Genomic DNA, 14,036 nt, shown 5'->3' with positions numbered 1-14,036 from the left:
TAAAGAGAAGCCAATGAATGTAGTTCATTTGGACTTTCAGAAGGATTTCAGAAAAGTCCCACATGAAAATTAAAGCACCTGAGTCCGGGGTAGTGTAATGAGGGTGGATAGAAAACTGGCTGGCAGAGAGGAAACTAACAATAAGTATAAATGGGTCAAAAAATCTGGAAAAGCACAGCAGGTCAGACAGCATCTAAAGAGCAGGAAAGTTAACGTTCCAGGTTGGAATTCTTCTTCAGGACTGGGCAGGGGGATGGAAGTCCAGAAATAAATGGAGGGTGGGGTGTGCTGGGGGGAAGGCAGATGAGATGGAGATAGTTGGATGCAGGTAGGGGGTTATTGTGGTTGGTTAGAAGGAAGCATGGGGCAAACAGATAGAAGATTGACAGGGGTGGGGAGGAGAGATTTTGAAACTGGTCAAGTCAATATTCAGATCATTGGGCTGTAAGCTCCAGAGGCAAAATATGAGGTGTTGTTACCCCAGTTTTCTTTTGGCTCACTCTGATAGTAGAAGAGGCCAAGGACAGACACATCACCAGGGGAGTGGGAGGGGGTGTTAAAGTGGACTGCAACTGGAAGGGCTAGCTGGTTGGTGCTTGCAGAGCACACTGATCCACAAACCGATCCCTGAGTCTGCGTGTGGTCTCTCCAATATGCAGGAGACCACATCAGGAGCAATAGATACAGTAGATGAGGTGAGATGAAGTGCAGGTGAATCTCTGCTGGATTTGGAAGGATTGTTTGTACCCTTCAACAGAGGTGAGAGGAGTGGAGTGGGGGCAAATGTAACACCTCCTGCAGTTGCAGGGAAAGGTACCAGGTGCAGCAGAGGGTTTGGTGGTGAGTGTGGAGCTGATGAGGGAGATGCGGAGTGGAAGGTTTCTGCGGAGAGTGGACGGGTTCAGGGTGGAAATATCTTTTTGGTGGTGGGGTCCGATTGTAGGTGGCAGATGTCAAAGGTTGATGTGTTGTATTTGGGGTTTGGTGGGATGGTTTGTGGGTGCAAAGGGGGCTCAATCCTTATTGTTGTTGATGGGAGAGGGTTTGAGGGCAGAAATGCAAGAAATGAAGGAGATGCAATCAAGGGAGCCCTTGATAACAGAGGAGGGGAAATTACAATCCCTGAAGTAGGAGGATATCTGGGAAGCCCTAGAGTAGTATGCCTCATCCTGAGAGCAGGGACAGAGGAATTGTGAGTAGGAGTTACAATTTTACAGGAGGGTGGGTGAGATAAAGTGTAGGCAAGGTAATTATGGGAATCAATAGGTTTGAAATGGATATCAGTGGTGAGTCAGTTTCTGGAGTTGGTGACAGAGAGGTCCAGGAAGGGGAAGGAGGTGTCATAAATGGTCCAGGTGAATTTAAAGGTGTGGTGGAAGGTGTTGGTGAAGTTGATGAACTGTTGGAGCTCCTCAAGGGAGCATGATGCACCTCCAATACAGTCATCAATACGATGGAGGAAGAGGTGAGGGATGGTACCGGTGTAGTTGTTGAAGAGGGACAGTTCCATGAATCCTACAAAGAGGCAGGCACAGTTTAGGCCCATGCGGGTGCCCACTGCCACCCCCTTTGGTTTGTAGGCAGTGGGAGGAATCAAGGAAAAGTTGTTGAGGGTGAGGACTAGTTCCGCTAAGGAAATGAGACTGTCGGTGGAGGGGGGGATGCTCGGGCCTACGGGACAGGAGAAGCAGAACGCTTTTAGGCCATCCTCATGGGGTATGGGTGAACATGAGGTGTTGGGAGCCAGGGAACTGAAAGTTTTGGAAAGAGTGGAGAGCATGGGTTGTGCCCTGAACATAGGTGGGGAGTTCCTGGGCCAAAGGAGGAAGGATGAAGTCGTGGTAAGAAAAGATGAGCTCTGGGGGGCCAGGAGCAGGCAGAGGCAATGGGTCAACGAGGGCAGTCAGGTTTATGGATCTCAGGTAGGTGATAGAAACGGGTGGTGCCGGGTTGGAAAATGATCAGTTTTGAAGCTGTGGATGGGAGATCTCCTGGGGTGTTAAGGTTGTTGATGCTCTGGGTAATGATGGCTTGGTGATCAGAAGTGGGATTGTGATTGAGGGGATGGTAGGAGGAGGTGTTGGAGAGGTGGCTTCTGTCCTCAGTGATGCTACCACCCTGTCCCTGCCTTGTCAGCAGGTTAAATGGTGAGGTTGGCACTGGAGCAAAGGAATGGAGGGCCGCGCATTCTGATGGGGAGAAATTGGAGTGAAGGAGAGTGGCGGAGAGATATTCAGGCGTTAATGTCACGGTGGCAGTTGGAGATAAAGAGATCAAGGGAGGGAAGGGGACTGGGAGGGGGTGTCCAGGAAGATGGAGTTTGCTGGAAACAGGAGAAGGGGCCATCATAGGGTGGGTGGGACTCTTTTTCAAAGAAATAGGTGCAGTGGAAGAGGCAGCAGAAAAAGAACTCAACATCGAGGCGCATGGAGAATGCATTCACATACAGGCGCAGGGGGAATGAAGGTGAGTCCTTTGATGAGGGCTAACCATTCAGCCTCAGTGAGGGAGAGGTGGGGTCAAGGTGAATACCCGTCAGGGCTTGGAGCCAGGGCTGGGTGTAAAGCTGGAACTAGGAGCAGGGTGGAGACTGCAGCTGGAGGAGTGAGTATGTGTGTAAAGGAGTACTCACGGGAGTGGAAGCGGAAGTGGCCTGTAGTGCATGCACCGACCAGCCCAACCTTCGAATTGCCATCCTCTTTGACTCCCCCTCCCACTCCCCTGATGATTTGTCCATCCTTGGCCTCCTGTGCTGTCAGAGTGGGGCCAAATGCAAACTTGAGGAACAATATCTCATATTTTGCCTTGGGAGATTACAGCCCAGTGGCATGAATACTGACTTCACCAGCTTTAAAATCTCTCCTCCCCTCACCTGTCCATCTTCTCACTCACCAGACCACTCCACCCTTCCCACTGACCAACTACAATAACCCTCTAACTGCATCCAAATATCTCCTTCGCACTACCCTCCACCCAGTGCATCCCCCACCCTCTATTTATTTCTGGACTGTCCTCCCCCTTCCCTCCCTCCTGAAGGGGGATTCCAACCTGAAACTTTGACTTTCCTGCTCCTCAGATGCTATCTGACCTGCTGTGCTTTTCTAGCTCCACATTTACTAGCTTCCAGCACCTGCAGTCTTTTCTGTCTCCAGTAAGTGTAAATGGGTCTTTTTTCCAAATGGTAGGTAGTGGGTTGCCATTGGAATTATGTTTAGACCCCAGCAATTCACGAAATATATTAATAATTTAGATGAGGAAATGCTTGCATCCCTTATCCCTTAGCTACTCTGTTACTGTCTGGTTAACATTTCACTTTCTGCAAGCATATTGATATTGAGTGAGGATATGCTTGGCTTCTTTGAATCTTCCGTATTCCTATTTCACAATTTTTAAGCATACAGATGATGATTGTACTTTAAGGTGAAAAGAGTTGCCAGGCACAGGGTCAATGTGGAAAGAGATAATTTGAGTGGGAATAACCTCGTGTGGAGTGTGAACACAAACTGAGACAGGTTTCACTGAATAGTCCCGTTCTATAGTGTCGATATTATATAATCTGGCAGACTGAGCAAGCAACCCTGTTCTGTCTCACATGCTGCTTTCAAATATATTAGCCAATACAAAAAAATTTTACACAAATCAGAAATGTGTTTAGGAGTAAACAAGTGTCTTTTAAGAAATAGGTTTGATGTTGAGAAATTTGTAGAATATTTCTTGAATGAAGAGCTCAATTTCGACATATAAGAAGAAACTCACTTGGCTGAAATGAATACCGTCTGTTTGTTTCTTGCTTATGTTTTTCATCTCTTGGCCAACAGACATACAGTGATTCATGATCAAGCAACATCTTGAGTTTGAAATTCTTATGCTTGGGTTCAAATCCATCTATGGGCCTCATATCTCAGTTTTTCTGTAATTTCCCCCAGTATTTCAACTGTCTGTGATCCTTGAACTCTTTTAATTTTGACTTTAATTTAAATCGTTCCCCGTTTCAATTCATTGGTAGCCATGCCTTCAATGACTTTCTCCTCACCAAATTCAAGACGCTCCTTAAAACCTAGTGGGGTGTGACCAAATGATCAATATCTCTTGATGTAGCTCAACATCAGGTTTTGTTTTGTGGTGGCCCTGTGAAGTCCCTTGAGGTGTTTCATTAAGTTAAAGATTCTGTATAAGTTTTTGTTGATGGTATTGGAAGTATCAAGAGCTGGTACATATGAAGGAGGTAGCTTATTCTGACAATGCTGAAATAATGGACGTAAGGCAGATTGACTGCCCATAGTATTACTTTCAGGAGAAGACAGATAGATCTAGTGGCATCCTCAGCAAAGAACTTTATTGGATTTGTGGAATTTACAAAACTGTGGGTGTACCTACATCACATGGATCATAGCATTTCAATAAGAAATCTCACCACTACCTTCTCAAGGGCAATTAGAGATGGTCAATAAATGCTGGCCAAGCCAGCAATGCCCTCAATGCATGGACAAAATATACCTAAAAAGTATGGGTGCTTTAAGGAGCCCTTTTGGTCTCTTCAGGGTGCTATGAAATATATGTTGAGGGGGCAAAGTGGAAGTTATCAGTTTCCATATTCAGCTTTAATTAAGAAATCATGTTCCAGATGGAAGTCTTTCCAAGAATTTCCTCTCTTTTGTCATTAAAGTATTCTGTCCAGCATTATTTATTTGCAAAGGTCAGTTCCTCTCCATTCCCTGCCATAACTCATAAATTAGATTGTCAAGCAGCAATAAATGAGAAATGGAAAGCTGCAATCTCTATTTAGTCATGAGGGATACATTTGGACAAGGTTTATTTATGGTTAATATTTACTTGTCAAAAAGTCAAAATTAGCAAGGATACCTCAGGTAAGTAATAATTAATTATAAGAGTAATAATTTATTATAATAAGAATAATTAAAATTATAAGAATAAATATACCACAGTCTTCAAACTCTGCAAATATCACAAAGTAGCTAACAATCAATTACTATTAAATCTTATAATTGATTTTGTAAGATAACATGCTCAAAACAAGATCTTACAAACAGGTAATGATTATTGAGTTAGTCTATTTTTGGCAAAGTGAATTGACAGATAAATATTGACCACGAAAACTGCATGCCATTCTTCAAAATGCCATTGGACAATTTATGACCTCAACAATGAAATACAGTCTTGTTTTATTATGTCATTGGAAATAAGGCATTTCTGATAACTTTGTAAATACTGCACTGAACTATCGGTTTAGATTCCTTAAGAACAAGCTTCCATATGGCGAGACTGATAGCACCAGCTCAATGTGGCACATGCAGCTGGGGCTGGAATAGAGGAGCCAGGACTATTATCAGGTCTCAAATATATACTTGAGAAGGAGGGTTGTTACTTTTTGGGGTATTGATTGTGTGCCCCGTAATTGGTATGGAGGCAGGTTGCCTGTCCAATCAAGGATGACAACAGATGAATGTTAATGATGGTCAACATATCAGATGCTTCCAGACTGAGATGAGCAACAGCTGCAGTAAAGGGCAAGTAACTGAGAAGATGCTTCAAAATGAAGATGCTTACTCACCAGCAATTTTTAAAAAACCCATATATAATGGATTAAAATAAAAAACAAACTCAAGCCTCCATTGTGATGGGTTTGGATTCAGGGATAGTGCTGTAAATATCCCTTTACAAGGATGCCTTTGTCTAGACCTGCATCCAGGCAGGCTGGTAGAGATGGAGCATATCCTGCCTACAGCACCATCCTCCCTAGTCAACCACTGGTTACCTACCTCCAGAAAGTTCAATTATCCTCTGTAGTAATTGTAACAAAGTCAGCCAGCTAGACCTCAGAATATGAGTTCCCTGATCTGGTCCAAACAGGGTGCCCTGGACAGGAGTGTCAGAGGTTCTCCTCACTCTGAGACTGGCTCTGTGGGAGCTGCAGCAGTGTCAAGGACTCTGAATGTGTAAAAAAGGGTGATGTGGTTATGAAATACCAGCCTCTGTGGAATTATTTCACTCACATCCAACAGCAGGTCAGGAAACTGGACACCAACTGGAAAATCTGAGTCAACCTCTTTTAACTGCCCCAGCAAGATTCTTCATTAAACTAATTAGTTGCCTGTCTCATAGGGGTTGAGCAGCCATGCTGGCCCATGACCAAAATAGTGTCTCCAAAAAAACTGTGTGATGAAACCTACTTGCTGCTGAGAGAACCTTTGCAAGTCACTTTCCCACAGCACTTGAAGATATTAGAAGCTTATCCTCTGTGCCCAAAGTGCTACTGACCACCATCCTCCCTGGTAATAGCATGTGCCAGCCCTCTGTGTGTTAGCTGCAGCTGCTTGGCAGCAGAAATTGATGACAGTCCACAGCAACATGAGGCCCAACTCTTTACATTGAAACAGAGTTTAATTAGTGACCTGTCCAATCTCTTTTTCAACCATTTTTAATTCTGTAGAGTAAAAAGTACCAGCAGTATTTTCCATGTTTTCAGGATGAGTGCTTTCTGGCAGTGTAACAATGGCCACTGACCCAGGAATGTGGATTGGAGTCATTAGAAGGGGTGCTAAATATTGTGAAAGGGAAGGGAAATTTGTCTTCTCACATTGACACAACATAGATAGTACAGCAGTGAAGTACATACAGAGTTTAGTCACTTTGGGGATTAAAGAAAGACAAAGGGTGGCATGGTGGTTTAGTGGCTTAGTGGTTAGCACTTGAAGATATTGGCAGAACAAACATGTATGGAGGTCAACAAGATTTAGTTTCTTAATGGAGGGAGAACATATGTGAATTATGCATATTGGCCTCCACTGGACATAACATTTCAGTGGAGAATTATAGTCTGATTTCTAAATGTTTCTTCCTAAATGTTTCTAGCAAGTTCCACTCCACCAAGCTGACTGTTGCTATGGATACATGTGATAGATATAAATATGCACAGAACTTACAGCAAGATTTAGAACATTATGAGCATCCAATGCATTTTTTCAACTAAATTTCTTCTTACTCACTTGACTGTTTTGCTTTGTATAATCCAGGTGTAATCATAAAATTCATTAAAGTATTCTGTCCAGCATTATTTATTTGCAAAGGTACAACATCCCCAGTGATCTTGTTGTTTGCAATAACAGTGTCGTTGCATAAATAGTTAATGAACATAAACGGTCCTTCTCCAAGATCTGAAATATGAAAGAATGATTTGTGACAACAACATCTGAGAAAATAACATTTGCATTACATAGCAAGATGAAATTTCTTCTGAGTTCCCACCCCAAGCAAAGGTGCATGGTGCTTGAAAAAATGGGCTAAAATGTGTGATGGAGCCAACACCACCTTCCTGCTTGACCATTGCTTATCCTCTGTGCCCAAAGTGCTACTGACCACCATCCTCCCTGGTAATAGCATGTGCCAGCCCTCTGTGTGTTAGCTGCAGCTGCTTGGCAGCAGAAATTGATGACAGTCCACAGCAACATGAGGCCCAACTCTTTACATTGAAACAGAGTTTAATTAGTGACCTGTCCAACCTCCTTTTCAACCATTTTTAATTCTGTAGAGTAAAAAGTACCAGCAGTATTTTCCATGTTTTCAGGATGAGTGCTTTCTGGCAGTGTAACAATGGCCACTGACCCAGGAATGTGGATTGGAGTCATTAGAAGGGGTGCTAAATATTGTGAAAGGGAAGGGAAATTTGTCTTCTCACATTGACACAACATAGATAGTACAGCAGTGAAGTACATACAGAGTTTAGTCACTTTGGGGATTAAAGAAAGACAAAGGGTGGCATGGTGGTTTAGTGGTTTAGTGGTTAGCACTGTTACCTCAGTGTCAGGGACCCAGGTTTATTTCTAAATGCAGACAACTGTCTTTGTGGAGTTTGCACATTCTCCCAGTTTCTATGTGGGTTTCCTCCAGGTGCTCTGGTTTCCTCCCACAATCCAAAGATGTGCAGGTTGGGTGGTTTTGCCATGCTAAATTGCCCGTAGTGTCCAGGGATGTGCAGGCTAGATTGATTGGTCATAGGGAATGCAGGGTTAGAGGGGTGGGGTGGAATGCTTTTCGGAGGTCAGTGTTAAATCGATGCGCTGAATAGCCCGCTTCCACACTGTAGCAATTCTATTAATTGTTGCATTAATATTATTACCATGCTATGAGAATTACCATTTAAATATAGTTTTACAGGAAATGTGGACTCAATGAGATAAACCTTTGGTAACACTTGGACATATAGCAATGTACAGCTGTAGGGCCAAGAAGAAAATCAGAGCCTGTCCTCCTGGTAGTTTAAATTTTAAATGCGGGCTCCCAAGTTTGCACAGCAAGCTTACTCAAGTAAGTTATAGCCATATAAGCCTGAAAAGTGCAAAGTCTGATCTTCAGTCTGTGCTGAATTAATACATTTCAGCCAGTCAGCAACAGAGAAGTTACCATGTTTCTATAATGTTCCTTGTTTAAGTTAGCATTTCTTAATGTTTTACATTGAGCAGGAAAAAAACACCACATTATTGAAGACAAACAAAAGCAAGAATCGAGAGTGTCAGAGGAGCTCAGGAAAGGTAGTAAAGAGTTTTATGTTAGCCATTGTAAACAGTAAATTGGTAATTCAGAATTCACAAAGAAAATTTCAAAGTGCAGTGTCAGAAGGACAGCATCAGTGAAGAAGTGAAGAAAGCATGGAACACAGAAACATATTGTATTTATATTGTACGTTTGATCTAGTAAAATATCCTAAGGTGTCACACAAACACAAAAGGAGAACTAAATTATGCTGAATAAAAATGTCAGAGAACAAAGAGTGACACTGTTTAGAAGTGTGTGCTATATGCATGATTTTTAAACTACATGGACAGACATATGGCAAAAAAAAATAATAATTTGTACATTTCACTGAAATTTAAAGAAAAACATTCCCTATTTTGTTTAAATAGAAACATAAATGCAATACATACCTCGATTATAATATTCACAGTCAAGAGCTGAAAAATATCAAGAATGTCCAGTAAATAAAAAATATCAAAACATATGTGTTGCAGTTAAGTATTTACATCTCTTTAAATCAATCTGTCCTTTTTGTTTGTATGCATAAGTTAAAGATAATATGTCCTGAGCTATGAATTCTATTAATGATTAATATTGTTCTAATCTACTTACAGTGATTTCTTTTGATCATTCGTCAGAGACTCAGATTTCTGGCCTACTCTATTAAATTTTGAATCAAATGTGAGTTTCCTCTAGGTGCTCTGGTTTCCTCCCACAGCCAAAGATGTACAGGTTAGGGGTATTAGTCCTGAAAAATTGCCCATAGTGTCCAGGGATATGTGGGCTGGGTATATTGGCCATGGGAGGTGCTGGGTTAGGGCAGAGATGTGTTTCTGGTTGGAGTGCTTTTTGGAGGGTCCTTGCGGATTCAGTGGGCTGATTGGTCTGTTCTGGACTGTAGGGATCCTATATCATTAATCTATCTCTACTTTGAAGTTTATGATATATGACTTTAATAAGCACACAATTAAATTTGAGTTTTTGAATTCAATTCAGTGGAAGTTTATCGGAAGTAGAAATGGCTGTCCAAAGAACTAACTTAAGTGTCATATATTATTTTGCTGCAACCAGAACTACGGTTGCTTTCCCAACGGGCCATTCTTGCTGAATTTCTGCACTTCTCATTCCTTCCTTTCAAGAGAAATCTTCACTCGCCTAATCCCAGCAATAAAAGAAAAGATAAAATGTATTATCTCTCTAAAATTAACTCATATACTAGAATTACTGTATTGTTGTTATTCCTATCATTGTTATCCCATTTATTTAGATGACTGTGATTAATATTATTCTAATGCTGGTAATAAAGCCAAAAAATGGATGATGACTGGTTAAGATGACATCTACCAAGCATCCCCATTTAAGAAATTTCATTCAGTACTGTCTTCTAATTATGAAATTATGAATTTTTTCATGATTGATTTTTTTTCTTTTGTGGTAGTACAACATTTTGAATCATTTTTTCAATGTAACATTTCTTATGTACCACAGCTGAAATGTATATTCTGATAATACTCACGACAAACACTGGGTGATCTCCAACTGATTGAGATTCCTTTTTGACAGCATGTATGTGCATATGCTGCAACACTGGTGCAAAAACATTCACAGTCTCCACCACGGTTACAGTTGCACGTGTCTGTAAGACAATTCTTATAAAACCAGGTAACATCGACCTTGAGAAACCAAAAATGTTCATTATTATCAAAACAAAATAATGTCATAACGGCAAATTATACCTCATGCCAGTCTTAGAGTCTGACTGAACACAGCACAAGATGCAATTTGATGATGAACATCAATCAGTTCTTGGACATTGTACATAAGCCCAATGTGTGATCTCTACTTAAGTGCTTTAAACCCAGCTTAAACCCACAAAACCTTATTGGCTTCATTTGTTATTTCTTACATGAGGGAAAATAATTTTCTAAAATCTCAGAACTTTTTTAAAGCTGACACAGTACTGCCATCTAGAGTATATTAGGTAACCAAACTATTTTCCAAAACCAGGTGAGATCACGCAACATTCATAATGTTACTTTGTCCTGTTTAACAAGCAATTATGATAAGAAGCACTGTACATTAAACAAGCTAAAAATTCAACTGCATATTACAATATGTTATAACTTCATTTCAACAGCTTTGTATAGACAGACCCAGAAGTAACATCCATACCACAATACAAGGGACAAGCAATAACTATCACCAGTGGGAGAAAATCTAAGCATATGCCCTTGATAGTCAGTGGTACTACTATATCCTTGGGGAGGCACCATTAAGCAGAAACTCAAGGTCATTAAAAAGGAAAGAAGCACAAAAGAGCTTTTCTCTATTAACAAAGGTATCTAATAATAAATAGCAATGTACACCAGCACGGTGGCTCAGTGGTTAGCACTGCAGCCTCACAGCACCAGGGACCTGGGTTCGATTCCAGCCTTGGGTAACTGTCTGTGCGGAGTTTGCATATTCTCTCCGTGTCAGTGTGGGTTTCTTCCGGGTGCTCCGGTTTCCCTCCACAGTCCAAAGATGTGCAGGCTAGGAGGATTGGCCATGCTAAATTGCCCGTAGTCTTCAGGGTTGTGTGGGTTATATGGGGATAGGTCTGGGTGGGATGCTGCAAGGGGCGGTGTGGACTTGTTGGGCCGAAAGGCCTGTTTCCACACTGCAGGTAATCTAATCTAATCTAAAATACACGTCTTAGAGCCCATTGTGAAATATGCAATTATACAGGCTTGTCAGGTCTGACACATACTCCAAATATTACTGAAATAGATCAAAAGACAAAAATCAGTGTTTTTTGCAGTAGAAGCAAATACTGAGAACAAGAATGAGCAGTACAACCTGCTTGACCCCATGGAGGAATGTGTAACTGAAAGTATGCAGCCAACAAAACTATCTGATGAATAGTTTGATATTGCAGATTTGTTTCTGATGTGGATGATACGCTGACATGAATTCAAGAGCAACATATCAATCCTTTGTCTTATTTATACAAAAGCCAGAAATAATGTTATGCAATGCTCTAGTACAATTACTTAGGATCTGAACTTGCCTACTTCACCAACTCGACATTCAGAGAGGGTGAAGAAAGAAATCAAATGCAGTTAAATAGTTGAAATAAAGAGCTTACATACTTCAACACAGGCACATCAGCAGTTTGAGAAATAAGATTTGCTTGTACAAAATGAAAATAAGCTGCAATTTATTCCATGGAAGCTAGACTAATGTCCTTGGATTCAGAATAAGGACAAAAGAACAAAAGAAGAACAAAAGAGAAGTACAGTACAGGAACGGGCCCTTCGGCCCTTCAATTCTGTGCCAATTATCATGCCCTGACTAAACTAAAAAGACAAACCTTTTGCTCTTATTTGATCCATATCCCTCTATTCCCTCCCTATTCACGTAATAATCCAGATGTCTCTTAAATGTTGCCAATGTGCCTGCTTCCACCACCTCCTCTGACAGTGCATTCCAGGCTCCTACCACTCTTTTGCATGAAAAACTTTCCTCACACATGTCCCTTAAACTTCTGTCCCCTCACATTGAACCTGTGCCCCCCAATGTAATTGAAATTTCAACCCTGGGCAAAAGCCTGACTATCCACCCTATCTGCGCCTCGCATAATTTTGTAGACCTCTACCAGGTCTCCTCTCAGCCATCGTCTTTCCAGTGAAAACAATCCTAGTCTTTTAAAACTTTCCTCATAGCCAATGCCCTTAAGACTGGGTAACATGCTGGTGAACCTTCTCTGCACTGTCTCCAAACTTTCATGTCCTTCTGGTTGTGTGTCAACGAAAACTGCACACAATACTCCAAATGCAGCCTAACAAGGGTTTTATACAGTGTAACATGGTTCGCCAACTCTTGTACTCCATGCCCTGGGCGATGAAGCTGCTTGGAAAATGTGTTCTACTCCTGCAATTTTTCTGGAATGACCCTAGCCCTACACTCATCTCTTGAACATCTGGACAACAACAAGACTTACATCAGGCTTCTACTCATCGATGACACATCTGCCTTCAACACTGTCATCCCTACCAGACTAACCTGAAATCTGTGAGACCTTGGTCTCGGCTCTGCCCTTTGCAACTGGATCCTCAGCTTCCTGACCCACAGACCAAAATCAGTGAAGATAGACAACAACACCTCCTCCATGATAGCCTTCAACATTGGCACCTCACAAGGATGCTTTCTCTGCCCCCTACTTTACTGTAGTGCACTCATGACTTTTTTTACTCAATTGTGGGATGTAGGCGTTGCTGGCTGGCCAGTATTTCTTGCCCGTCCCTAGCTGCCCTTGAGAAGGTTCAGGTGAGCTGCCTTCTTGAACCACTGTGGGTTGACCCACAAAGCTATTAGGGAGAGAATTCCAGGATGTTGACCCAGCAACAGTGAAAAAACAGCAATATATTTCCAAGTCAGGTTGGTGAGTGACTTGGAAGGGAATTTGGAAGTGGTGGTGTTCCCATATATCTGCTGCCCTTGTCTTTCTAGATGGAAGTGGTCGTGGGTTTGGAAGGTGCTGTCTGAGGATCTTTGGTGACTGTGTAGCCAAATTCCGTGTGAATGCCATCTATAGGTTTGCCAACCATACCACCATGGTCGGCCAGATTTCAAACAATGAGTCAGAATACAGGAAGGAGATAGAGTGCTGGGTTTCATGGTGCAATCATAACAATCTCTCTTTCTCAATGTCAGCAAAACTAAACAACTTATCATTGACTTCAAGAAGAAAGGAGAAGGACGCACCCCTATCTACATCGACAGAGCTGAGGTGGAGCAGGTTCAGAGCAGCGAGTTCCTAGGAGTGACGATAACCAATAATCTGTCCTGGACCTCCCTACGGAGATGCAAGAAGGCACAACAATGCCTCTTCTTCCTCAGGTAGCTTGGGAAATTCAGCATGTCCAAAAGGACCCGCACCAACTTCTACAGATGCGCCATAGAAAGCATACTGTCCGGGTGCATAACGGGCTGGTACGGAAACTGCTCTGCCCGGGACTGTAAGATAGTTCAGAAAGTTGTTCTGAAAGGACAGCCTACATAATAATGGAAGCCAACCTCCCATCCATGGACTCCATTTACACTTCTCGGTGCTGTGGAAAGGCTGCCAACATTATCAAAGACCCTTCCCACCTAGTAGTGCTCTCTTCCCACATCTTCCTTCAGGCAGAAGATAACCTTGTATGCCTCATTCTGTCTAAGCACCCTATGATCTATATGTCCTTGTTTGCTATGATCTGCTTGTACTACTTGCAAAACAAAGCTTTCCACTGTACTTAGATACATGAGACTACAATGAACCAAATCAAATCAAATCAAAGTGAATTGACCTACAGTTTTACGGATGTAGTATTCCTTTCCAGTAGCCAGTCGTTGTTTGTGCCCATGACACTTTTTTGTGCCAAACCAATGATACTGACTGTTAGCATCTAATGTTTAGGCCTACTCTTCTTGTCATCTTGTCACTTGTTACTGCAGACTATTTATACCTCACGATATCAGCA

General features: G+C 42.0%; 1 protein-coding gene across 1 annotated transcript in view; it reads right to left on the bottom strand.

Annotated features, from left to right (window-relative positions):
• The window catches only part of otogl (otogelin-like), a 209,331-nt gene that overhangs the window by 92,076 nt on the left and 103,219 nt on the right, over positions 1-14,036 (bottom strand). The window contains exons 29-31 of the mRNA XM_059652231.1: positions 10,049-10,205; positions 8,943-8,969; positions 7,008-7,175 (exon numbers count right to left, since the gene is read on the bottom strand). Of these exons, the coding sequence (XP_059508214.1) occupies positions 7,008-7,175; positions 8,943-8,969; positions 10,049-10,205 (352 nt within the window). The remainder of the gene's footprint in view (positions 1-7,007; positions 7,176-8,942; positions 8,970-10,048; positions 10,206-14,036) is intronic.

Source organism: Stegostoma tigrinum, chromosome 18 (genome assembly GCF_030684315.1).
Source record: "Stegostoma tigrinum isolate sSteTig4 chromosome 18, sSteTig4.hap1, whole genome shotgun sequence".
NCBI classification, from domain to species: Eukaryota; Metazoa; Chordata; class Chondrichthyes; order Orectolobiformes; family Stegostomatidae; genus Stegostoma; species Stegostoma tigrinum.
The sequence above is the reverse complement of the archived record's forward strand: the minus strand, read 5'-3'. Positions and strand labels throughout refer to the sequence as shown.